The 27,831-nt window shown below is 39.8% G+C and overlaps 1 protein-coding gene across 19 annotated transcripts in view; it reads left to right on the plus strand.

The window, feature by feature from the left end:
• KLHL32 (kelch like family member 32) overlaps positions 1 to 27,831 on the plus strand; it is a 227,521-nt gene that overhangs the window by 44,116 nt on the left and 155,574 nt on the right. For all 19 annotated transcript variants that reach the window (XM_044924317.2, XM_044924316.2, XM_044924309.2 and 16 more), the window contains 2 exons: positions 3,122 to 3,209; positions 11,379 to 11,559. In XM_044924317.2, coding sequence (XP_044780252.1) covers positions 3,187 to 3,209; positions 11,379 to 11,559 — 204 coding nt within the window. In that variant the 5' untranslated portion in view covers positions 3,122 to 3,186. The remainder of the gene's footprint in view (positions 1 to 3,121; positions 3,210 to 11,378; positions 11,560 to 27,831) is intronic.

Genomic DNA, 27,831 nt, shown 5'->3' on the forward strand with positions numbered 1-27,831 from the left:
GTTTCCATTGTTTCCCCATCTATTTCCCATGAAGTGATGGGACCAGATGCCATGATCTTCGTTTTCTGAATGTTGAGTTTTAAGCCAACTTTTTCACTCTCCTCTTTCACTTTCATCAAGAGGCCTTTGAGTTCCTCTTCACTTTCTGCCATAAGGGTGGTGTCATCTGCATATCTGAGGTTATTGATATTTCTCCCGGCAATCTTGATCCCAGCTTGTGCTTCTCATGATGTACTCTGCATATAAGTTAAATAAGCAGGGTGACAATATACAGCCTTGACGTACTCCTTTTCCTATCTGGAACCAGTCTGTTGTTCCATGTCCAGTTCTAACTGTTGCTTCCCGACCTGCATATAGGTTTCTCAAGAGGCAGGTCAGGTGGTCTGGTATTCCCATCTCTTTCAGAATTTTCCACAGTTAATTGTGATCCACACAGTCAAAGGCTTTGGCATAGTCATTAGTGAATTATAAATAACAGTAATTTTCAGGGATTAATTCATCCTTTAGCTCATTTTAACTCCCAGCCTTTAAAATGGTGTTCATTTCACTAAACATTGTAGAATGGAACAGATTGTAATTAGATAATTTCTGAAGAGAACTAATTTAGTGAGTTGGTCTCCAAACAATAAAGGAAGTTATCTTGAGATTTTTAATTGCTGTATTTGGAATGTCTGAAAAATATCAATAAGGTGTGTCCTTTAATTTTGTATTATTGTAACTTTTAGGATTATTTTTCTGTATTCACCTAGTTATTGGGAGCATTTTAAAATATTAAAATTTCAGAAAGATTAAGGGTTTTTCACATCTCTAATAATAATAATAAATATCTTATGCCATCTTAAAGTGTCCATCTCTGTAGTTTTTGTGTTAGGCAATAAGAACCTGGAGTTTATAACCTAGTTTATGAAGGGAATATGTAGCAGTGATGGGTTGCTAGGAAAGTCTCTAAGCTAGTTAAACAACGTGTCATGAATTATTCTGATCCTCTCTATTGCTCAGTTGTAGTGAATTAATTGAAAATGATGCTCATTTTTAGATTTTTCAAAACTTAAATGAAAAGTATAGGTATACTATTTTCAGTAATTAAAAAAGCAAGAAATAAGTATGAATGTATGAAATGTTTAAAACAACCTGATGTTCGACAACAGTGAAATGAATCCTCAGCAAATTATGATATATTTATGTGATTTAGTATAGTTTGAAGTTTTGGATATGGTGTAACAAATACTATATTATAGATTGGAAATCATAGGTCTCTCTTTTATAAAATTAGCAGAAAATAGGCACAGCTTTACATATTTCTTTCATGTGTTTTTACACTGTTTTTGCTTTTCAAAATTAAACTTAGAAGAGAGCCTGTTTAAGATGATTCAAACTGGAATTAATTTTGATGCTTGGGTGTATTAGAAAATGGAAGCTAGACCTTCTAATGGGAGTTGTAAAACATAGTCATGGATTCAGTGTTTATATGTGTAAATATATGTTTTTTATATTTTCCTTTTCTGAGTCTTTTCCATTATAAGTATTATAAGATACTGAATATAATTCCTTGTTCTATATTGTAAGTCATTGTTTATCTATTTTGTATATTGTATATATCTATTAATTCCATACACCTAATTTATTCCCACTTCCACTTTGGTAATCATAAGCTTGTTTTCTGTGTCTGTGTGAACCTGTTTCTATTTGGTAAATAAATTCATTCATATTATTTTTTTAGATTCTACTTATAAGTGATATCATAGAATATTTGTCTTTCTCTGACTTTACTTAGTATGGTGATCTCAAAGTCCATCCATGATGCTGCAAATGACAAAATGTTTTTCTTTTTTATGGCTGAGTAATATTCTTTTATATACATACACATGCATACATATATGTATATATACTACATCTTATTTATCCATTCATCTGTTGATGGACCCTTAGGTTGCTTTCATGTCTTAGCTGTTATAAGTAGTGCTGCTATGAACATTGGGGTACATGTATCTTTTTGAATTAAGAGTTTTAGTATTTTAAGGACTCGCCATACTGTTTTGCATAGTGGCTGCACCAATTTACATTCCCACCAATGGTATAAAAGTGTTCTCTTTTCTCCACACCCTCTCCAGCGTATATTATTTGTAGACCTTTTGATGATGTCCCCTCTGACAGGTGTGAGGTGTCAGACAGGTACCTCATTGTAGTTTTGATTTGCGTTACTCTAATAATTAGCAGTGTTGAGCATGTCTCATGTCTCTGTTGGCCATCTGTGTATCTTCTTTGAAAAACTGGCAGTTTCTGCCCATTTTGGATTGGTTGTTTATCTTTTTGATATTGAACTGTATGAACTGTTCATGTGTTTTGGAAATTAAGCCCTTGTCACATTGTTTGCAAATATTAATATTTTCTCTGAGTCCGAAGGTTGTCTTTTCATTTGTTTATGGTTTCCTTTGCTGTGCAAAAGATTGTTTGATTAGGTCCCATATGTTTATTTTTGCTTTTATGTCTATAGTGAGTGTTGTTTGGAAAGCTGGGCTACCACGTGTACATCAATGAAGTTAAAACACTCCCTCACACCATAAACAAAAAGAAACTCAGAATGGGTTAAAGACTGTCTATGGAATTCTCCAGGCAAGACTACTGGAGTGGGTTGCCTTTTCCTTCTCCAGGGGGTCTTCCCGACCCACGGATTGAACCTAGGTCTCCTGCATTGCAGGCAGATTATTTACTGTTTGAACCACCAGGGAAGCCCCTAAATATAAGACATGACACCATAAAACTCCTAGAAGAGAACATAGGTAAAATGTTCTCTGACATAAATCGTAACTGTTTTTTAAAATCTTAATTTTTCCCTCTGGCCATCTGATGTTTTAATTTTTAATGTAACTCTTTAGCTATTTTTGGTTCTCAAATTTTAATTTTTAGTCCCTGAAATTCTAATAAGGTGAAAAAACTTTAAAACTTATAAGCATTCTGAAACCTTGCCTATCACAAGAGCATTCAGTCAGATTGTATCTTGTCCATAAAACTCTTCAAGATTTGAAAGTATTAGCATCATGAAGGCCCAGAGTATGTTTGTTTTTTTCTTTTTTTTTTGCATTTAAGTCACTGTGCTTTTCTTTCTTGTCTTTTCATTTAGCTGGAATGCTTGCCGACTCCTCTGTGACCTTCTGAGGCTGAGACCCTGAGGAACCCAGCTGGAGAATGCCGTCTGAACGCTTCCTCAGGTGGGCACTGTAGGATACATCTTGGCTTGGGGTGGTGAGCCTTGTGTGACTTGAAATCCTCCTACTGCAATGTCTAGGACCGAGCACAGGGAAGGCACTCAACAAGTATCGAAGGAATCAAAGCAAACCAGTCTGCGAGTGTGTGTGAATTTAGTTTGGTAGCACAAGGGCTAACCACTAAGATGTAATTACTGCCCAAACTTAGATATGTTTAATGGTTAAGTATTTCAAAGAATACTTTTTTATCCTTTTTATCTTTTCTTTATTTGGGATGCTAACCTCCCTCAAACTAACAGTATACATCCATAAAGATATATGATGTAATAAATAATCAGAAAACCACATATACATGACTATTGTCCCTTTAAAGCAATCATTTGACATGTAGTTAGTATAAAAATATTAATGAGATGTTTTTGCATTGTTTTATTTCATACTGTGTCTTTGACATCCAGTGTACATTTTCTACTTAGAGCCCATCTCAATTTGGACTGCGCACGTTTTACTCAGTAGCCACATGTAGCTAGTGGCTATTATGTTGGACAGTGCAGGTTTAAGGAGTTCCCCAGAGGAAAGGGTATTGGGGTTGCCTTGCCGAAGACAGGTCACCCTCTACTCTCACTTGTAAATTTCAAGGTGGCAATATTGCTTCCACGGAAGACCTTTCCCAATTGTAGAATGACCTCCAAACCTGTATACCCTCGGAAAATGTGGCTCCTGTCTTATGTTTTGTTTGTTTGTTTAGTATTTTAGGAAGCTTTAGGAATGTTTTTCCTTCCTTCTTTATCCATTCCTCTGTCGATGGATGTTTAGATCGCGTCCATGTTTTGGCTGTTGTAATCTGTGCTGCAGTGAACGTTGGGGTGCATGTATCCTTTCTGATCATGTTTTTTTCCAGATATATGCCCAGGAGTGGGATTGCAGGGACATATGGCAGCTCTGTTTTTAGTTTTTTAAGGAACCTTCCATACTGTGCTCTATAGTGTTCTGTACCAGTTTATATTCACACCAACAATTTAGAAGGGTTCCCTTTTCTCCACACCCTCTCCAGTATTTTTTATTTGTGTATTTTTTGTTTTATGATAGTCATTCTGGCTAGTGTGAGGGGATATCTCATTGTAGTTTTGATTTGCATTTCTCTGATAATTAGCAGTAGTGAACATCATTTCATGTGCCTCTTGGCCATCTGTATGTGTTCTTTGAAGAAATATCTATTTAGGTCTTCTCTCTGATGTCCTTTTTGGTTGGCACCAGGCTTGGAGGTGCTATTGGCATCTAGTGAGTCGAGGCCAGGGATCCTTCTAAACATCTTACAGTGCGCAGGATAATGCCCATAGCAAAAAACATCAGAATGTCAGTTTCATGGGGGTTGAGAAACCCTGCTCTAGATCTGGCATCCAACCAATATAGCACATGGAAGGAGACCATGGTATCGGTCTGCCACCACTAAGCAAAGTGCTTTATTTCTGGCTATCACGATCCATGTGGATTCTTCTCTAAATTATTTTTTACTTTAAATTTGCCATCTCTGACACTCTGATCCCACTGCCATCTGTCCTCCATAGCACCATCATCTCTGCGATGGACTTTCCGTCTCTGCTGCAACACAGACCTTCCTTTCCCCCCTTTCTAACTTTCCCTGTGCCCTGTGGAGCTGTTGCACTGGGTCTTGTTTGTGCTCCACTGTGTCATCTCCCTCACCCTTTGAAGCTTTGAGCACCTCCTGCCTTCACTGGGCCCTGTCTTTGTCTGGGGCACCACTTGTTCTGTAGCGCTCTCAAGTGGTGGCCTTATTTTCTCAGTTCTCATGTACTTTAGGGATGGGTAAAGAGCCTGTTGTCAACCTTGGGCATAGTTTTGCTTCTCAGTCTTTACTCCTTATATTGGTTGTCTGAGAAAATGACAACAAAGACGGGCTCTTCTAAAGGTGGTGCTCGTCAACTCTTGCGTCCTCTCCTCCCCATGCCAGCAGGGTGACTTCCTCTCATTCACTGTGCACTTGGCGTTGGGCCGACAGTCTCCTCTTCACCACAAACCCTTTACTCCTTCCTGGTGCCTCCGTATTCACAGGGAGGATCTGCCTGACTCGATGGCCTTGAATCTTCTACCTACGTGTAGCCTTCTCCCTCACTGAGCCACCTACTCCCGTGGTCACGCCATGGATCTTGCATCCCCAGAAGTTGCTCAGTTTCTGAAACCACTGCATCTGCCTTTTTATTCCTACCAGGACCTTCTCTCCTTCTAGCTTCGTGATTTACCTACCCTCACCATGGTGGTACTTTGACCTCATTGCAGCGTCTCATTTAGTGGCCGGGCCACTCCACCAAATCCATCAATATTTTCCTTCTCTCATTTCCCTTCTTAACCAGTTTAGAATCTATTGCTCTTTTAAATCCTTAATTTCTCTTGCTCTCTGCATTTGCCTGACAAAACCCCAACCCAGATGATCCCAAATATCTGTGTTTTCATGCCTACATTGTCCAGTGGAGGTTGGTTCCACTGAATGTTTAGATTCAGCAAGCAAAAAAATAAAATGCCCTAGGTTTTAATGCTTGTTTCTGCTTCATTTATTTCTTCCCTCCTGCTACTCAAAAAGGAGTCCTTTCTCAAAACTGAGCCCAGCCCTGCTTCTGTGTTTTGAATCCTGTCTTTCTTATCTTCTCAGCAGCTTTTGACTGTTGTCTCTCAAGTGTGTTCTGGAGACACAGCTGTGCTTCTGTCATTCTCTCCATCCAGATGAGTTTTGCACCTCTAGCCAAGACCTCTTTCTGAGCTTCAGATCCTGCTCTAGGCCTGTGCTTGTCCTCAGGGTTCCAGCCGTGAGTATTCTATAGACTCTGTGTTAGGGCTTTGCTCCCTCCTGCCACAGGATCAGAGCACTTGCTGTTCCTCTGCCTGTAAAACTCTGCTCTCCCCTTTTGCCATGGTAACTTGTTCTCATCCTTCAGCCTGCAGCTCCAGCATTACTTCATCAGCGAGGCTAGCTTATTTGATTAAAGTTTAACTACCTCGCGAAACTGAGGGTTCTGTGAAGGCTGCTAAAGTGTTCATCATCTTATCTCCAGAACCTGGTATAATACCTGGCGCAGGATAGTAAATGTTTGAGTGAATAAAGGAAGGAAGGAATGAAACAAGATTATCCATTTATAAATACATTCCTTTCTGCATAGTCTTCATTATTTCTTGGTCATTTACTAAATATATTGCATCTTCTTTGCTTATTATTTTGACCCTTACTATTGTTAGCATTAATTTAGAAGTATTTACAAATTGTAAAGTGTTCTATTAAAAATAAATTTAAGTTCCTTGGTGGTTTTTTTTTTTTTAACAGCCTGTCCACTTCCCAGGTGGTGCTAATTGTAAAGAATCTGCCTGCCAATGCAAGATACATAGAGACGTGGGTTCTATCCTTGGGTCAGGAAGATACCCTGGAGAAGGAAATGGCAGCCACTCCAGTATTCATGGGATTCTGGGAAATCCCATGGACAGAAGAGCCTGGCAGGTTACAGTCAATGGGGTCCCAAAGAGTCCGACATGACTAAGCAACTAAGCACCACTTAAATAAATAGGGTTCTTTTAATATTAATGTATTTAATTTGTATTAAAATAGTTTGACTGTAGAATGGAAGTGATTAGGGCACAGTTTATCAATAGACTGAACTGAGATAATCATGCATAATCCTAGTTCTGTTAGGTTTTTCTTGTCCAGTCCTTTTCTTTTTGGTGTAATCTATTTAGGAAACGAGGATCTCTACAGTACTTGACTGATTTGATACACAAGTATGCAACACCTTATTGGTAACCTTACTTGAAAACTACGTGCATATATTTTGTGTATCTAAATGCTAAGTAAACATTGATATGGAAACTGACTTGAATTTTTAAATTTGAATTTCAGATATTTAAAAACCAGATAACCATTCCGGAATTTATATATTATAAATTGAGTGACCTCAGTCAAAATTTATGCTATAAAAATGAGACTCAGAGATTTCTGTGATCAAAAATGTTCACTGTGAGCCTGAAGTAGTGGTTTGTGATAATGCAGTGCTTCCCTGTGAGTGAGCTGTACCATGTTATGAACTTCGTGCTCTGCATTTGATTTTTTAATTTTTATCATCAATTTCAGAATGAAAGTTAAAGATTTAAAGTCATGAATAGTTCTGTTCCTTGAGATCTCATTTATTTATCTCCCTGTTACTAGATGCTACATTTGACCAATCAGATGGTTGCTCCCTGGCATCACTAAAAAGCAATTTCTTGCTCAGGGAGTCTGGGGCTTCCTGTGTTGTACCTGAGACGGGTAGGGCCCTGTGAGAATCAAGAACAGCCAGATTCATCAGCAGCCTGATGGGGTGTCTGAAACCCTTATACGGTTCATGTGGAAAGACATGAGGAGCGTATCCCTAGGGAACTTGTAGACTGTCCTGTAAAACCATAGCATGAAGTATATATATCATTTAATCTTTTCAAGCAGACATATTTTTTTTTAAAGTTAAAGGAAACTAGTAAAAAGGATTTTAACAATATTTTTTTTTGATTTTAACAATATATTTTATTTAACCCAATATACCCTAGATGTTGTCATTTTGACATGTAATCAGTATAAAAATATTGAGATATTTTTGCATTCTTTTATTTAATTCTATGTCTTTGACATCCAGTGTACATTTTCCATTTAGAGCTCATCTCAACTTGGACTGCCCACGTTTTACTCAGTAGCCACATGTAGCTAGTGGCTGTTATATTGGACAGTGCAGGTTTAAGGAGTTCCTCAGAGAAAAGGGTATTATGGTTGCCTTGCCAAAGCCAGGTCACAGGTCACCCTCTGCACTCACTTGTGAATTTCAAGGTGGCAATATTGCTTCCATGGAAGACCTTTCCCAATTTTAGGATAACCTTCAAACCTATATACCCTCGGAAAATGTGGCTTCTGTCTTATGTTTTGTTTGCTTGTTTGTTTAGTATTTTAGGAAGTTTTAGGAATATGTTTTTCCTTCCTTGTTTCCCAAGGAATGGCATGGCACTGCTCTAAGTTGGTAGTTTGCTAATTTGCAGAAGTTTGATGCCAAGGAAGCCATTTGCGGGCATATGTCTGCTCCCCACCCTAGTTCAGAGATGGTGCATAACAGTCTTTGAGTCACCTCCTCCCTGGTTTATGAGTATTGGCTTTATCCTATGGACCTATGGCCTTGCAGCTGTGTTCCGTGGCTGCTTGTGCCTTCACACTTAAAGAGTTGAGGTCTTTTGCAGATTTACATCTTGAGAGTTGAGTGGGAAGTTCCTTTCAGAATACAGTACAATGACTTGTTGATTAATAGGCCTTTATTTCTTGCCAAATGTTGGAGTATTTGTTTCTGCTTTTAAGGATTCCTAACATATTGGTTCCAAAACATTTGGTATCTTGTGCCAAGTGTTGCCTTAAATATTTAGCATGCTGTTTTCTTTAAGCTTGAATATTTCAAGCCCAGCTGAATGATCCTGTGAAATTGTGCAGCATCCCAATTGTTTCAGAGCTGAGCCCTTAATTCTTTGCCAAATTTCAGTTTACAGCTGCTCTTTCCTTGGCAAGATTTATTCTCTGTCAATAGATATATGAAATGCAAACACTGATTCAGTCTTAATAATAAGGATGTGAATTGTGGCTCTATATTTGGAAAATGAGTAAGGAAACATTATAAGGCAATTATTTTAATATATTCTCCTGTTCCACTACAAATGAAATTTCAAAATACGTTTATTTGGCATTTAAGGTATGTTAAAAGGGAGAAAAGTTATGAGAGTTTCACATAAATGTTCTAAGATTATCATAATTAAAATCTATTTTCTCTCTCCAAACTTAATCATTGCAAAGATAAATGTTTTTGAAGCATGATTTCAGACATTTCTTATCACTATCTCATGTTATTATGCTAATGTGTATTATTTTTCAAAGATACTTTGATTTTGAGATTATGCACAATTAAATATATAATTAATGTGGACTTTGTGATTTTTTTCCCCCTCTAGCATAGATTTTTGAGATCTTAGATGATCATTTTTTGCCTTTGTTTCAGGTTTTTTTGTTTGTTTGTTTTATTTTTTAAGCAGGAGGACAAATGGCATTATTATATTCATGGTAATAGATTCTCAAAATGCCTGCTCTTGGGCCATCAGGTTTCTTATCTGTGAAAGAGATATTATTACCTGCCTCGTAGTGTTGTTATGAAGATTAAATGAATTAATAATGTAAATCACTAAGAATAATTCATGGGACATAGTAAGGACTTTGTGCTTGTGAAATGTATAAAAATGTCATCCTTTTAGGAAAGATTTTTCAAAGACTGTCTTAAAGCTTATTTAGCTGATATAGTACTTCTATTACTACTCTGCCCCTTCATTTCTTTGAGCCATGCTAATTAACTCCATTCTAGCCTTTGCATAGCAATATGTATAAGAGTTATTTATGCTTCCGAGCATGATTTTCAATTACTGACTTTAAAAGTCTGCCTATAGCTAGAGATGCTAGATGAATATTTGATGACAGTAACCATTTCAAAACTCACTGCTGTATTTCAGCTGAAAATAATCCTCCCACCTTCCCACGAGAACTTACTATATCATCACCTCCTGTCAAATTTTTTTTTCTTTCAGTAGTTCTGACATTTCTGAGGCTCCCCAGTCAAAAATGTCCAATAAAGCTTATTCGGTGCACTCCGGCGTTTTATGGGAAGCATTTGGTTTCCTTTATCAGCCAGCTGGCACCACAGCCGTGTCAGATAAACCAGCCATGCAGGGTAGACTGGTGGTGATGCCTTGGTTCCCCTGAGCGGCTCTTTCACATTCAGAGGAAGGAACTGGACACAGGAGTTGTCAGATTGGGAGAGACAATCTCACCCATTCCTATGGCATCTTTACTAGGCTTCAAGAAGAGTCCACAGGCCAGAAATAGAGCTTAATAGTTCCTGTTCTCATCTCCTCTTAGTCCAATGCGGATTCTGAGATTTCTAGAGTGCCATGGAAATTTTCATATATCTAAGCTGGAATTGTTTATAACTGTCTACAAATTCAGTTTGCATTTGGTGTTTATTAGCATTACTTCACACTCTTTTAGGAATATGTGGGGTTTCACCCAGGAGTTTTGAAAGGACATGCAATGAATATTTTAGGTTAGGGTTGGCATTGAAGAGGAAAGTTTCACAATGAGTAAGTTGAGCAGTTGCGCAAAATAGAGCAGAAAATAGATGGCATTGTCATTTGTAAGTCTAGTACAGTGACCACACATAGCTATTGGAGGCTAATAATACAGATGCAGTTCGCTTTCAGCCTTAAAGTTTTTCCTTACAGTGGCATTTCTTTTGATGTACTCTTGGTGATGCATAATTTCCCAAGTTTAATAATAAGCTGCTACAGCTTAATTAATGCCCTTTTACATGAAGTGGTCACAGGCAGCCCTTTTTTACCCTACCCAACATTTGCTCGGTTTCATCTTATTTATTAATGTAGTATTGTGTCTTGTGAGGAGACATGGTGACTTCCTGTGTCTCTGGTGAGTCATATAGGTCCCGTGGGTTCAGTGCTGGCTCAGTGCATGCCGGAGATAAGGTTCTGAGCTTGTGCTAACCTCACACAGGTGTTTCAAAGCTAGAAAAGGAACCAGAGACTAGGAAGGGGGTCCCAGAGTGGAAGGAGTCACATGCATATATACATACACATCCAGAGGTGTATGCTCAGATGTACACATACTGAGGAGACAGAGGCCCAGAAGCAGAGGTTTACAGGCCTGCAGATATGGGCCAATACACACACGGATGGACACACAACACACACAGATTCTAAAAGAGAGGGAACACATGTAAACCTGTGGCGGATTCATTTTGATATTTGGCAAATCTAATACAGTTATGTAAAGTTTAAAAATAAAATAAAATTAAAAAAAAAAAAAAATAAAAAAAATAAAAAAATAAAAGAGAGGGATAGTAGGAAAGGAAGAATTGCTGTGGGGGTGAGGAAAAGAGAGAACTAGAGACAAAGAAAGCAAGACGCCGGTGGAGCAAGAGATGGGGGTGCTAGGACGGCCACATTGGCACAGGCACTGGAATCCGCATTCCCTGAGTTGCTATGAGGGAGAGCGTGGGGGTGGCCGGGCTGCTGAGAGGAAGAACATTAACTTGCTCCCTCTCCCTACAGTATTCAAGAAATGTTGACAGGCCAGAGGCTCTGCCACTCGGAATCTCACAATGATAGCGTCCTGGCAGCGCTGAATCAGCAGAGAAGTGACGGCATCCTCTGCGACGTCACCCTGATTGCCGAGGAGCAGAAATTCCATGCTCACAAGGCCGTCCTAGCAGCCTGCAGTGACTACTTCCGGGTAAGTCAAGGCAGTTTGTTATTTGTTTCTCTTAGGATATTATGCAAATAAACGGAGGATGACGGTTTTCCTGAACTGTCACATAGTCATCGGCCAATAGGTAATTAGTCCCCAGAGCTGTGAATGCTGGGGGGCTTTCCTGGTCAGGCTGACATTGGGATGCTGTTGGGATCCTCCCTGGACTGGACACCTGGATGGCTCTCCAGTGGAGAGCAGACCTCTCCTTTGCATCTTGAGCTGAGGGGTGTTCGACAGTTTACCACCGTGAGGAAGTGTGGCATTGTAGTGTGCCGTAACAGGAGTGCAGGCCGGCGGCAGGGTATTTCTGCATTGAGGATCAGAAGGACAATCTGTGAAGCAATGTATTTTTTTAAAGTCCCTAAGTATATGTCACGTGTCTGATTTTTTTATTTTCTATGGGTGTTCTTGTTTTAGTGCTTTCCAACTCTGTGCTCCAGGGACAGAGATGCAATCAGCCCCATAAGTGGTATTTATGGTTGACATGTGGGTACCTGCTTCTCTGAGGATATGTTGTCTTGTTTAGTAGAACTTTAGATTTTTGTTTCTAGTGGCTAATGATATGTGATGATGTGTTTGTTGTTGTTATTTTGGAAGGTGAATGTATGGGATGGTTATAGCTAAATTTAATGTTATTTATTTAGTATTTTTTATGATTCAGGTCATAGACAAAGGACTTTAAATGCATATCTCATTTAATATTCATAACAATCCACTTTATAAACATATACACATACTATAAAAATCATTTTACATGAAAGGAAACTGAATCTCAGAGGTTAAGTAATTTGAGGTAACTCAGAGTTTAAGTAATAAGTCACACGGTTCAAAGTGGCAGATCTACAACTGAAATCCATGCCCGAGTCTTAACCAGCACTCTGTACTACCCCTAATGTGAGTAGAAAAAAGAAAATCATGACAATTATTGACCAGATTTTTTGAAATATTAAATTATGAATGTACATTATTTAATTGCTATTTAATTTTTTCAATCTTTTATCAGTTAACTAGTGAGTAGGTAATATTTTAAAAATATAATAGCATACAATCTTTTCCAATGTCTCAAAATGATAAAGAAACCAACTCCAGCCTGGGCCAATATGTTGGTTTGATTTGGAATTTTTTTTTTTTTTTTTTTGGCCATGGTGTATGGAATCTTAGTTCCCCAACCAGGAATCAAACCCATGCCCCTTGAAGTGGAAACATGGAGTCTTAACCACTGGACCACCAGGAAAACCCCTGATTTGGAAATTTTCAGTAATAATCTTGTTTTTTGATGTTTACTAGACAATATCAACTGTACACAATTGCCGATCAGCATTTAAAGAGAATTTTCAAAGATGCCAAATCATAAAAGAAAGATTTTTTTTAAAGTGTTTTGCTGCTGCTGCTGCTAAGTTGCTTCAGTCGTGTCCGACTCTGTGCAACCCCATAGACGGCAGCCCACGAGGCCCCCCTGTCCCTGGGATTCTCTAGGCAAGAACACTGGAGTGGGTTGCCATTTCCTTCTCCAATGCATGAAAGTGAAAAGTGAAAGTGAAGTCGCTGAGTCTTGTCTGACTCTTAGCGACCCCATGGACTGCGGCCCACCAGGCTTCTCCATCCATGGGATTTTCCAGGCAAGAGTGCTGGAGTGGGGTGCCATTGCCTTCTCCAAAAAGTGTTTTAAATGTGGTGAAACCTGGTGATGTAGAGGATAAATATCTTAAATTAAACTTAAAATATCTATCTAAAGTTAAAAGTAGGGATTTAATTTCTAAACTGCAGAAATGAAGCAGTGTCTATAAAGTACCCTTCTGGTTTCATAAATATAATTTACATTTTATATACTTACATTATCAGGCAATACTCTTCCAGAAAGCTTATATTACTTGGAGGGCTTCTGAAACAAAATACTTTGGGTTGTTACATATAACTTGTGTACATTATATAATATGAGTTTTGTCATTTTATAGATCATAATATAGCCCTGTTGGTGCTTAGCTTTTTTCCTCCTTGATCTCTGTGGGTTGCGTTTTGAATTTAATTGGGGTTCGATTTTGTGCATGTGTATATATAAGAGAGAGAATGTGCAAGTGAGTGCATACATGTGAGCTCCAAAGAGCACTTTGCTTATTGTTGGCATTTAACAATGTTTGCTGCTACTCCAAGTTTCTCTCTTTGCCACATTGCCCCTCATACTCTGACAGGTCTTGCACAGAGTGCCTCCTTTAAAATACTGATATTATAAAGCCTGTGAAGAAAGCTTTTTTATTCCCATCCTGCAGATACAGAACGGAGAAGGCACTGGCGACCCACTCCAGTACTCTTGCCTGGAAAATCCCATGGACGGAGGAGCCTGGTAGGCTGCAGTCCATGGGGTCGCTAAGAGTTGGACACGACTGAGTGACATCCCTTTCACTTTTCACTTTCATGCATTGGAGAAGGAGATGGCAACCCACTCCAGTGTTCTTGCCTGGACAATCCCAGGGACGGGGGAGCCTGGTGGGCTGCCGTCTATGGGGTTGCACAGAGTCGGACATGACTGATGCAACTTAGCAGCAGCAGCAGCAGCAGCAGATACAGAAACTAAAGGGCAATGTGTTTAAATAACTTGCCCAAGGACTGCCAGATACTAAGTAGGAGAGCTTATTTTCATCCATCGGAGCGTTTGTCTCTTTAAATACCAAGTTGTACTTTTTCTACATAATCCTGTGCCCTGCAGGATTCATACACAGTTCCTTCAATCTCAAGACCTGCTTGTGAGGTGAAATTTCAGTGCCTGTGTGTTGATTATTTAGATGGAAAAACTAAGACAAACTTGGACCTACTGGTATTTAGCTCTTTCCTAGGCACTGTACTAAGTGCTATAGTTATACAGTATTTAACCAGACATAGACTGAACCCTACAGAACTTGTAATATAGTTATTACACTGGAAGTCATTTTTCCCTTGTACCCTGTATCTTTATTAACCTGTGTTGTGTAACAAAAGACCCCAAAACTTAGAAACTGGATCCTTCCTCTGGTCTAGCAGCTTCCCAGATCTCTGCTGGATTCATTCTCACATCAGCAGTTAACTGAAGAGTTGGCTGGAGGTTGGATGATCTCAGTTGGCTTTGTTTACATGTCTCGTGATTGGTAGGGCCACACCTGGGGTTCAGGGGGACCCTTGGCCTGTATTTCTCATGAACAGACTAGCCTGGGATTTTTCACATGACAGCTAAATTCTAAAACCAGCAAGTAGGCTAGCTTCAACGCACAGATGCTTTTCAAGCTCCTGTTTGTGTCCTGCTTACTAATGTCTCATTGATAAGCAAGTCACATGGCCAAGCTGAATCAGTGTAAGAGGGTATACTAAAGGATATGGATGCAGGCAGAAGAAGAATTTGTTACCATTTTTGCAACCTGCCACTTTCAAGAACTATCAAGGATCTGTGGTTTATCCAAGTTGGAAGCCTGCAAGTTAGTCTATCACAGGTTCAAGGATGCTGCTAGAAGAAATGAAACTCTTTTTTTTTTTTTTTAATGTTTTTTTTATTGTGGTAAAAGTCACATAACATGAAACATACCATTTTAACCATATTCAGCTGTATGGCTCAGTGGCACCCAGCACACCCACATTGCCATGCGACTCTCACCATTATACATCTCCCCAACCTGTCCCCCTCCCAAAATGAAACTCCATCCCCACCAAACACCAGCTCCCCATTCCCCTTCCCCCACCTCCACCCCGGCATCTACCAGTACACCCCTTAAATCTATGAATTTGACTGCCGTAGGCACCTCATACTGGTGGAATCAAACAGTATTTGTTTGGACCTAATGTATATTATAATGCTTTTTTAAGGTTATTTTTTTTTAATTTATTTTATTTGGCCATGCTGGGTTGGGTCCTTGTGCTGCTCACACTTTCCTCTAGTTGTGGCAAGCGGGGTCTACTCTTAGTTGTGGTGTAAGGACATCTTGCCACGGTGGCTTCTTTTGCTGCAGAGCTCGAGCTCTAAGGCACATGGGCTCAGTAGTTGTGGCCTCCAGGCTGTAGAGCACAGGCTCAGTAGTTGTGGCACACAGACTTAGTTGCTCCGCAGCATGTGGGATCTTCCTGGATCAGGGATCGAACCCATGTGTCCTGCATTGGCAGACAGATTCTTTACCACTGAGCCACCTGGGAAGCCCTAAGGTTATCGTAATATAAGGACATGAAACTCATAGTGGATTGCATTATAGGAGAGGATCATTGAACGTGGGGAACCTGAATCGTTTGTAAATGGGTAGGAAACATGACTGTCCTTTGCTCTGGAGGAAAACATTACTATACTGGACAGTAAGCATGCCTTTATTTTCTCGGGCTCCAAAATTACTGCGGCTGGTGACTACAGCCATGAAATTAAAAGATGCTCCTTGGAAGGAAAGTTATGACAAACCTAGACAAACCTGGTGTATTAAAAAGTAAAGACATCGCTTTGCTGACAAAGGTCTGTATAGTCAAAGCTATGGTTTTCCATTAGTTGTGTACAGATGTGAGAGTCGGACCATAAAGACAGCTGAGTGCCAAAGAATTGATACTTTCGATTTGTGGTGCTGGAGAAGACTCTTGAGAGTCCCTTGGACTGCAAGGAGAGCAAACCAGTCAATCCTAAAGAAAATCAATGCTGGAGAAGACTGTTGAGAGTCCCTTGGACTGCAAGGAGAGCAAACCAGTCAATCCTAAAGGAAATCAATCCTGACTGTTCATCGGAAGGACTGATGTTGAAACTCCAGTACCTTGGCCACCTGATGGGAAGAGCTGACTCACTGGAAAAGACCCTGATGCTGGGAAAGATTGAGGGCAAAAGGAGAAGGGGGTGGCAGAGGATTAGATGGTTAGATAGCATCACTGACTCAGTGGACATGAATTTGAGCAAACTCTGGGAGATAGTGGAGGACAGAGGAGTCCGGTATGCTGCAGTCCACAGGGCTGCAAAGAATCAGACACAATTTAGTGACTAAACGACAACAATGTTCTGACATCTGGAGGATTATTTTGAAGCTAAATTGTTCTGATTCAGGAAATATGGGTCAGCACGAGTGAGAAAACCCAACTTTTGATGTAAACGGTTTCTTTATATTGATCCGAGAGATGGTATCAGCTTTTCTGGCTTAAAATACAAATAATGAGCAGTTGAGCACGAAGTACTGTGGTTTTCTGTAATCATCAACATTTTAAATGAAAGAGTGGAAACACATTCTTCAGCCAAGTAATAAAGTCTTCTTTTTTAAAAAAAAAGTTTAGGCTTAATAGCAGCATAACATGGCATTAATCAAAAGCTATAACTGTGTCAGACCAAGGGCACCTTTTATAAGAGTAAAGCAACAGTGGAAGGAAGAAAAGGAAGAATGCAAAAGTCAGATCTGAGTTTGAAGATAGCGGGAGGGAGTGTATCTCCCTGTTGACCATTGTTTCCCACAATCCCTGACAAATAGCTGATGCTATTCTAATTATTATTTTTGTTATTATTGTTGTTGTTATTTACCTTCTTTCACTTTTATTCTTTGATATAGGCCAAGTCCTCTGACTTCTGTGAACCTAAGTTTTTTTTAATCTGTCAATTGGTGGTCATAAAGCATAACTCTCAGAATAGATTGATACAGAGATCCAAAAGTGATAAGGTCTGTAATACACTCAGTGATGTATCTGATGCACAGCAGACCTTCAACAAACATTCTCTGTTTAATTTGGAATTCCCGGTCAGTCTGCCTGGCCACTTGTGGGAAAAGAAGACTGCTCATCACTAGTCTTACCTGGCTTCAGACTCCCTCACATTTTGATGGGTTAGAATAGCCTTTTGGATTCATCCTTTCCTGTCTTAGGGCTCCCCTGGTGGCTCAGTCGGTAAAGAGTCTGCCTGCAATGCAGGAGACTCGGGTTCAATCCTTGAATTGGGAAGATCCCCTGGAGAAGAAAAAGGCAACCCACTCCAGTTTTCTTGCCTGGAGAATTCCATGGACAGAGGAGCCACCGGGCTACTGTCCGTGGGGTCACAAAGAGTCAGACACAACTGAGTGATGCATCTGGGCCATAGTGTTTCCCATCTTGTCATTTTCTGAATCTGAGACCTGCCTTCTTACTTAGAACATTCTATTAGCCATTTAACTTTTTCCTCCTCTGGTTGTCCCTTGGCAAACCGTTGTGCGGATGACTGTGTGATGAACTTTCACTGCCCTGCTCAGGTCCTCTGGAGATCCTCACGGCCTGTCTGCCAGGCCCCAGCAGTGGCCTCTGTGCTGTGTTATTATCATTCATCCTCATCTGTTCATTTGGTCTTGAGGCCATAACTGTTCTCCAAATACTGTATTCCTCCTAAGGGCTTTTCCACCTCTCAGCCTTGCTGATTACCATTCCCTCTGCCTTAATTTCCTACTCACCTCTAGTCTACCTTCTTTCTTCAAAGATTTATCACAATCAACAAGTGTGATGTCCTCCACAGAGCCTTATCCTGTGCACTGTCTGCCACTTCACTTAATTCATACAGAATGTCCTCTTTTCTGAAGGCTTAGAACTATAGCTTGTCTTCCTCAAGGAATAAAAGGTCAACAAGAACGAAAGGGCAACCTAATGAGTTAATACCCAAAATATATAAGGAGCTCATACAACTTAATACCAAAAAGCCAAATACTATGATTAAAAAATAGGCAAAAGATATTAATAGACATTTCCCAAAGAAGATACACAACTGGCCAACAGGCATATGAGCCTGAACAGGTACATGCTTCACATCACTAATCAGGGAAAACCACAGTGAGAAATCGCCTCACAGCTGCTAGGATGGCTATTACTGAAACAAGAGATAAAAAGTGTTGGTGAAAATGCAGAGAAAAGGAAGCCCTATACACTGTTGGTGGGAATGTGAATTGGTACAGCCAGTATAGAAACCATCAGATCAGATCAGATCAGTCGCTCAGTCGTGTCCGACTATTTGTGACCTCATAAATTGCAGCACGCCAGGCCTCCCTGTCCATCACCAACTCCCGGAGTTCACTGAGACTCAGGTCCATCGAGTCAGCGATGCCATCCATTCATCTCATCCTCTGTCGTCCCCTTCTCCTCCTGCCCCCAATCCCTCCCAGCATCAGAGTCTTTTCCAATGAGTCAACTCTTTGCATGAGGTGGCCAAAGTACTGGAGTTTCAGCTTCAGCATCATTCCCTCCCAAGAAATCCCAGGGCTGATCTCCTTCAGAATGGACTGGTTGGATCTCCTTGCAGTCCAAGGGACTCGCAAGAGTCTTCTCCAACACCACAGTTCAAAAGCATCAATTCTTTGGCGCTCAGCCTTCTTCACAGTCCAACTCTCACATCCATACATGACCACAGGAAAAACCATAGCCTTGACTAGACGGACCTTTGTTGGCAAAGTAATGTCTCTGCTTTTGAATATGCTATCTAGGTTGGTCATAACTTTCCTTCCGAGGAGTAAGCGTCTTTTAATTTCATGGCTGCAGTCACCATCTGCAGTGATTTTGGAGCCCAGAAAAATAAAGTCTGACATTGTTTCCCCATCTATTTCCCATGAAGTGGTGGGACTGGATGCCATGATCTTCGTTTTCTGAATGTTGAGCTTTAAGCCAACTTTTTCACTCTCCACTTTCACTTTCATCAAGAGGCTTTTGAGTTCCTCTTCACTTTCTGCCATAAGGGTGGTGTCATCTGCATATCTGAGGTTATTGATATTTCTCCCGGCAATCTTGATTCCAGTTTGTGTTTCTTCCAGTCCAGCGTTTCTCATGATGTACTCTGTATTGAAGTTAAATAAACAGGGTGACAATATACAGCCTTGATGAACTCCTTTTCCTATTTGGAACCAGTTTGTTGTTCCATGTCCAGTTCTAACTGTTGCTTCCTGACCTGCATATAGGTTTCTCAAGAGGCAGGTCAGGTGGTCTGGTATTCCCATCTCTTTCAGAATTTCCCACAGTTTATTGTGATCCACACAGTCAAAGGCTTTGGCGTAGTCAATAAAGCAGAAATAGATGTTTTTCTGGAACTCGCTTGCTTTTACTATGATCCAGTGGATGTTGACAATTTGATCTCTGGTTCCTCTGCCTTTTCTAAAACCAGCTTGAACATCAGGAAGTTCACGGTTCACATATTGCTGAAGCGTGGCTTGGAGAATTTTGAGCATTACTTTACTAGCATGTAGTTTCTCACAAAAATTAAAAATAGAAGGCTAACATGTGATCCAGCAATCCCACATCTGGGTATATTTCAAAAGGAGATGAAATGAGGATCTCAAAGAGATGTCTGCGCTCCCAAGTTCATTGCAGCCTTATTCATAATAGCTGAGCTGTGGGAACAACCCAAGTGTTTGTCCATGGATGAATGGATAGAGAATATGTGGCGTATGTGTGTGTCTCTGTGTGTGATGGGACATTATTTACTCGTGAGAAATAAGGAAATCCTGCCATTTGCAACAACATGGATGATTCATGAGAACATTAAGTGAAATAAGTCAGAGAAACACAAATATGGTATGATCTTACTTATAGAAACAGAATAGAATGGTGATTTTCAGGGGCTGTGGAGTAGGTAAAATGGGGAGATGTTGACAAAGGGCACAGACTTCCAGTTGTAGGATGAGTAACTTCTGGGGATTCTGCTGTGCAGCAGGGTGACTATAGTTAATAATACTATATTGTAGACTTGAAAGTTGCTGAAAGAGTAGCTCTTGCAAGTGCTTAGTACACACACAAGTTAACTATATAAAGTGATGGATGTGTTAACTAACCTTATTGTGGCAATCATTTCAGAGTATATATGTGTATCAAATCATGACATTGTATACCTTAACCTTACACAATGTGATGTGTCTGAGTTATATACTGAGTATACACTGAGTTATATACTGAGTATATACTGAGTTATATACTGAGTGTATACTGAGTTATATCTCAGTAAAGCTGGAAATTTGTTTTTAAAGGAATTGAAGCTGATGTGTCATGTGCTCCAGTGCCTTTCACCAGTGATATCTCTGAGAGTGACTGACTAGCTGAAGACTAGTGAGGTCATCAAAGTACTGTTGAACAGAATTAAATGAGGAAGTACTGAACCAGAGGTAGCCAGAGGAATTGGAGGCCTTGTGATCTGGAGTGTGTGTGAAAAATGGAGGTGAGTCAGCCTCTCCCCCTCTCCCCTGTGGCAGTCCTGGGCTATGGGCCACTCTGCAGCTTCTGGAGGCTGTTGTTTAACATTTGCTGTCTCCAGCTTCAGTCTCCATGAATGCCTATACTTTCTGGCCAAGGAAACATATGTCTTGACTGTCTAACATAGCTTTGCATATGTGATGGCAAAGTGATTCAAATATGACATTTTGGAGAGTTAAATATTTGAGCATCATTTTTCACTAGACCCTCAGCGTGCTCTGCCTATATAATTTTTAGTTTTGAGAGACGAGGAAAAGCCCTTGATAATGAAAAAAAAAATCTGTGTTCCCTATATTTTTATAATCATACTCTCCAGTCGCTATTTGATTACAGTGGCACTAAAGACTGTTAAATAAGTATATGATATATAATTACAATTTTTTTTTAATTCAGTGAGCTTTTCTTACATACCTACTATTTTCTAGATGCAGAATGAATTAATAGTCTGGTAAGAGATACAGACAGGTGACCAAATAACTACAGTGTAATTAATTATATCAATGATTTGCATGGTGTTGGAGGGCTTGAACCTTGTTTTAAATCCATCTGCCTCACACCCATTATATGTACTATCTGTTTAACACATTAGTTCATGTTATTTCTTAAGCAGGTTTCCTATAAAGATTTGAGGGTCATAGCACTGCTGACATTAAAACATATAAATGAGGGAATTCCCTCGTGGTCCAGTGGTTAGTTCCATGCCTCCACTACATGGGTTTGATCCCTGGTCCAGGAATTAAGATTCTGGAAAGCCTTGAAGCAGGGTAAAACAAAACCAAATTGTTGGGTTCATGCTGTCTCTTATTTGGTTGTTTTAGAGACTCTTCATGAACAGTTCTGATTTTCAGAAATCCTATATGAGACATACTGTGTTTATCACACTGAGGATAAACAGCATCATTCTGTTGACACTTACGTTGCTTCTGGCTGCCAAGCCTGTAGCCTCGTGCCTTTATTCCTTGCCCATTCGTGAGCTTTCCTCACTGACTCTGTGAGCTCTCAGTGTTTCCAGTAAACTGTCTTTTTGCTTAAACAAATAAAATTAAGAATAAAATTAAATGTACATGGAATACTGTCAATGCTACCTGTATAAATACTAAAGGACTTTGCATAGTCCGTTTTTGTCTTTTGTTCAGTCACCCCTGCTGCAGCGGGTTGTCTTCTGGGAGCCTTCTGAGCAGTCCCTGGGCTCCATGCTGGAATGAGGATTCACTCTTTTGATCCACAAGGACTGTTGTCACAATCTGATTAGTACAGTCCTTAAAAATTAATTGTTAGCTAGGAGTAATTTAAAACTAACCTCCTTTTCAGAAAAAAATGAATAAAAATAATAGTAAAATAACCCTCAAATCCTTGAGTACATATAGTAATTATTTTTAGTGTATCTTTTTGATGGTTACTGTAAACATGTAAATATCTACTCCTGTCCTAAAGAGCAAAGCATTATTGTACAGTTTTTTAACTGGGTGCTTGAATATCTCTAAAATTAAATCCCATGATGTTCAGTATTTTCCATAGTCAGTTTACACTGGCCTGGCCTGTGATTAATTACCTTGCTTTAGGCCAAATGAGCACTGTGGAGTTCTGTGGTTATTGGGTGTTGATGCTGAAACAGCAGCCTTGCTAATTCTTGCATATTTGCACACTGCTGTGTTCTTTCCTTGATATCTGCATTTTGTGTATCAATCACAGATGCACCAGAATATCATTTTCATAGTACATTTGACTTATGCATTGTATGGTAAAATCATTATTGTTTTTCATCAAATGAATACTGTTTTAACAAGGGAATATTATTTGCCCATGGGAAAGAAGGAAGTCCTGCAATTTGTGACATGGATAAACCTTGATGGTATTATGCAAAGTGAATGTACATCACGGTGCCTACAGTTAACAAGACTGTATTGGAGACTTAAAAGTTGCTAAGAGAGTAGATCTTAATAGTTACCACCCACACGCAAAAAGGTGTGTGGTGATGTGAGATGATAAATGTGTTCAGTTTAGTCGCTCAGGCGTGTCCGACTCTTTGTGACCCCATGAACCGCAGCATGCCAGGCCTCCCAGTCCATCACCAACTCCTGGAGTCTACTCAAACCCAATAAATGTGTTAACTAACCTTATTGTGGGAACCATTTCACAAGATACACGTTATCACCAAGATTGACATCCAGGAATTTACCATGTATGTTTTCTTCTAGGTTATTGACAGTTTTGCCATGAAAGGATGTTGAATTTTGTCAGATGCTTTTTCTGCATCCACTGAGATGATTATATGGTTTTTATCTTTAGTTCTGTTAATGTGGTGTGTCACATTTAATCTACATATGACAAACTATCCTTGTATCTCAGGAATAAATCCCACTTGATCATGGTGTGTGATCATTTTAATATGCACTTGAATTTGATTTGCTGATATTTTCTTGAGAATTTTTGCATCTATATTGATTAAGGTTGTTGGCCTGTATTTTTCACTCCTTGTAGTGTCCTTATTTGGATATCAGGGTAAGAATTGCCTTATAAAATAAGTTGGGGATTATTGTCGCCTCTTCAGTGTTTTGTAAGAGTTTGAAAAGAATTGGCATTCATTCTTCCTTACATGTTTGGTAGAATTCACTGTGGAAACCATCTGGTCCTGGACTTTTCTTTGTTGACATTTTTTTGATTACTGATTCAATCTCCTTGTTTGTAATTGGTCAATTCAGACTCTCTTTCTTCGTAACTCAGTCTTGGTAAATTGTATTTCTAGAAATTTATCCATTTATTCTAGCTTATCCAATTTGTTGGTAGTATTAAACTACTATAGTTATTTATAGTAGTCTCTTATGATCCTTTGTATTTCATGGTACAGCTATAATGTCTCCTCTTTCATTCCTATTTATGTAAAGTATGGTCCCACCATACAATGAAATATTATTCAGTGACAAAAAAAAATGAACTATCAAGCCATGAAAATACAGGAATGAACCTCAGATGAGTATGACTAAGTAAAAGAAGCCAATCTGAAAGGTGCATAGCTATTTGACTCCAACTATGTGGCATTTTGGAAAAGGAAAAACTATGGAAACAGTGAAAAGATGAGTTGTGCCAGGGCCTGGAGAGGGGGATATATGGATGAAGCATAGGTGGTTTTGGAGGCAGTGAAATTTATCAGTATGGTATGATAATGGTAGATGTAGGTCATTAGTACATTTTTCAGGTTCACAGAAGGTACAGCACTAAGAATGACCCTTAATGTAAGCTGTGGGCTTTGGTTGATAATGATGTGTCAGTGTCACTTCATCAGTTTTGCCGCACTGGCATGGTAATATTGGTGGGAACGGGTTATGTGGAATTCTCTGTACTCTCTGCTCAGTTTAACTGTAAAGCTAAAACTGGTCTAAAAATAATTCTATTAATTAATTTTTAGTTGTTAACTTTTAATGAAATAAAATATATTACAGATATGTCACTGCTTTCTCATAATTGTTCTGTTGTTTTCAGGGAAGACGACCTCCCAATTCTATTTTTTTGGCATTGAGTGAACAATTAGGCTGTGAAAATGAAACGTACCCCTTTCAGGAATAGGCAGCTTTCATCCAATAAGTCATGATTCTAAGGTTAGCAGGATTGGGTTTAAGATGGTGAGCAGCACTCTGGAGGTGATCTGACTTGTTCGTCCATTAAAGGGCGTCACCATCCTCTGCACAGTGTGCTGAGCAGTTTTAGGCACAGGATGTTGTACTGACCGCCGCAAGAGGATCGTGCAAGTTCCAGTCTGAGTTCACGCTAGAAGGCAGAAGACTGATGCCCCAGCTCAAAGACAGACAGCAAGAATTCTTTCTAATGCAGACCTTTTTATTCCATGCAGACTTTCAACTGATTAGATGAGGCCCACCCTCATTGGGGAGGGCCATTTGCTTTACTCAGTCTACCAATTCAAACATTAATCTCTCCTGAGACAGCTTCACTGCCTACCCATACATAATTCTTTACTTGGGAATCCTGTGACCCAGTCAGGTTAACACTGTGACCACCTTGTAGGCTCTTGTTAGGGTTTGGTTTTTACTTCAGTGAGGTGGGAAGTGCTTGGACAGTTTTGACAGAGCTGTAACATGACTTGACCTCTGTTTTGCAAAGGTGATTCTCCAGTTTCTGTCAGGAGATGAGAGTGGATGTAAGGTGGTGGCTTATCCTGCGATAGTGGGGCTGGAGGTGGTGAGGACTATTGGAGCCATTTTGAAGGAAGTTCAGTTCAGTTGCTCAGTCGTGTCCGACTCTTTGTGACCCCATGAAATGTAGCATGTCAGGCCTCCCTGTCCATCACCAACTCCCAGAGTCCACCCAAACCCATGTCCACTGAGTCAGTGAAGAGCCCGGGGAATTTGATGAGGAACTGGTCTTGGAGTGTGAGAGAAAGAGAAGTGTTGAGGCTGATTCCAAGGCATTTGTGTAAGGCACTGGAGGGCTGAAATAGTCTTTACTGTGATTAGGAAGATTGTGAAAAGACTAGTTTTGCAGTCATTTGGCTATGGTGACGACAAAGTACAGGCTTTACCACGTTATCTCGTAGTTGTGCACATACGGTCTCGCCCACCAGGTGGAGGCTTTTGTGAAGGGAAAGGTTTTGGTCCTCGTCATAGGATCTTGTTAACTTCAGGGCAGTACCTCACACATGGCTTGTGCTCGCTGAGCACTTGAAAATGAATATATGAACTTTGCTACAGGTGGGTTGCAATGTAAGTGCCTTCTGGAGTCAGGCAGAGTAGCTATAGAGTTGTCTTTCTATAGTGGTGATGGGTTTTGTACAGATTAGAAGTAGGATATTATCTTGGTAATGAAATCATACAAAGGTCTTGAGTCTCTATGGAACCAAAACATCGAGCAGATGGTATTTTTATGTATACGACATTGTGCCAGGCCAAGAGCTGGGCCACAAGTGCTAACTGGAAGCCTGCTCTCGTCTGATGGGGGCCAAGCATGCATACTTCAACAAGAAAAGGAGTGCACCAAAAGAGTACAGTGCTGACAGGACTCAGAGTAATAGTAATAACGCTTACCAAAAGCACTCTCATTTGATTCTTGAAACAGCCATTTAGGTAGATGTTTTATTTGTGGTTAAAACACCAGGCTCACTCCAGTAATGACTGCATAGCTTCATCTCTTTGAGTGTCCATTACCTGGGGGAAAAACTGAATTTTTTTCAGTCTCCTGTATTACCTAGCAAAGTATCTTGAGCATAGCAACACAGTGAATGTTTTTGCAGAATAAATGGGTGAAGAAATGAATTATTTTGAAGGATGGAGAAACGTTGGTATGTAGTTAGCTGGGAGACTTCTTGGAACAGGAGGCTCTTACCTATACAGTAAGGACTTCCCTGGTAGCTCAGATGGTAAAGCATCTGTGCCTATGATGCGGCAGACCCAGGTTCGATCCCTGGGTCGGGAAGATCCTCTGGAGAAGGCAATGGCAACCCACTCCAGTACTCTTGCCTGGAACATCCCTTGGATGGAGGAGCGTGGTAGGCTAAGTCCATGGGGTCACAAAGAGTAGGACACGATTGAGAGACTTCACTTTTCTTTTTCACCCATACAGTAAGGTCCCAGGAGTGCTTTCCAGCCTTGGGTAGCACTAAGGTGATTGTGGAGGTGAGGGCAAGCAGAAGAAATCATGGAAGTGCTTCTTGTTTTGTGGCGACTGTTGTACCAGTGAGTTACTCATTCAGTCTTGTTTGATTGTGACATCATCCAGATGTGACCGCTATTCCCACCTACCCGAAAGAAAGTTAAGACTGGAAACGCTGGGGAAGTGTCCTGAAGTCCTGTGGTTATTGAGTTGTGGAGCAGCGATGCAGAGCCAAGACTGGTGTTTGCTTTATCACGTTGTTTACACCACGTGGCACATGGTGCCCCATCCCCTTCCCTCCACCGGCAGATGAGAGGAGAGGCCTGCCACGAGCTGCGTTCCTTCAGTTCCCTGGAAGTCACACCAGGGAACTAGTCACACTTGTCCAGGGAGCTGCCTGAACTTCTTGAGGCCACTGTGCTCTCAGGTCCTTGACATGACTCACATGTTCCTGGTTGCCTCTAATGATTTCACTTTTTAAGGTTTCACATCAAAACTTTATTAAAAAAAAAAAATGTCATACAGCTTAACAGCAAAAGAGAATGTATTTTTGTATTCCAGTAAGGAACTCACATTTTTATAAGAATTATAGAGTCAATACAGTTTTAGACAAAACCAATCTGATTTATAACTGCTTTCTTCAAATATTTTCTGACTGTATATGTCCTTGTGCAAACAACTTTATCTCTAAGTCTCATTTTTTCTCCTCCAGTTGTGAAAGTATGAATTTTCACTGACTTCATGGGTCTGATGTGGAAATTAAATGAGATCATAAATCTCATGTGCAGACCAGGGGTCTGAAACATCCTGGGTGCTAAATTGATGGTTTACTGGTATTAATGTTAGTTTTTATTTTCCAAGCAGAGGAGAGCAGTTTTGGTTTTTAAACTGAAAATTCTTTTAAGAAGAAGCCGTATTTTAAGATTATGCAGCAAAGATAATTTTTGCCAGTATTGTCTGTTTCTTAGATTTTAATGTTTCTTTTATTTAGAAATTATTTTTCCCAAGGCAATAGTCTTGAGTTCTAACTCCTCAGTCTTTTGAAATGCTCCAAGGCACCCCAGATTTTCTTCACAGTTAATTTTCTTAGGATTTGCCGGGCATGGGTTACTTTTGCTTTAATTTACAATCCAGGATATTTGTAAACATAATTTTAAATGTTTGCAAAGTTTTTTTTATGGGATTAAAAGGAATGCAAGTGAAATGTTCCTTTGCTTCATGTTTTATGAAAGTGGAATTTGTGTATGTTTTGTTGTTGGAGTGTGTTTACTGTTTTGAACAGACTTTGTTTTCCACTTTGAATTCCTTGTTTGATAGAAGTGGGATGAGCTGCTGCTGGATGGTAGAAAAGAAGGCTGCATATATTTCATGCTCACACCTCCCCAGTATCGTATGATTTCACATACTAAAAATATGTAAGGGATTTCTTGACCTTTATCCTAGTATCTTAAAACTGTATACAGAGATTAGCTTTTGGGGGTAATTTACATTCCT

The sequence above is a fragment of the Bubalus bubalis genome, chromosome 10 (genome assembly GCF_019923935.1).
Source record: "Bubalus bubalis isolate 160015118507 breed Murrah chromosome 10, NDDB_SH_1, whole genome shotgun sequence".
Lineage (NCBI taxonomy): Eukaryota > Metazoa > Chordata > Mammalia > Artiodactyla > Bovidae > Bubalus > Bubalus bubalis.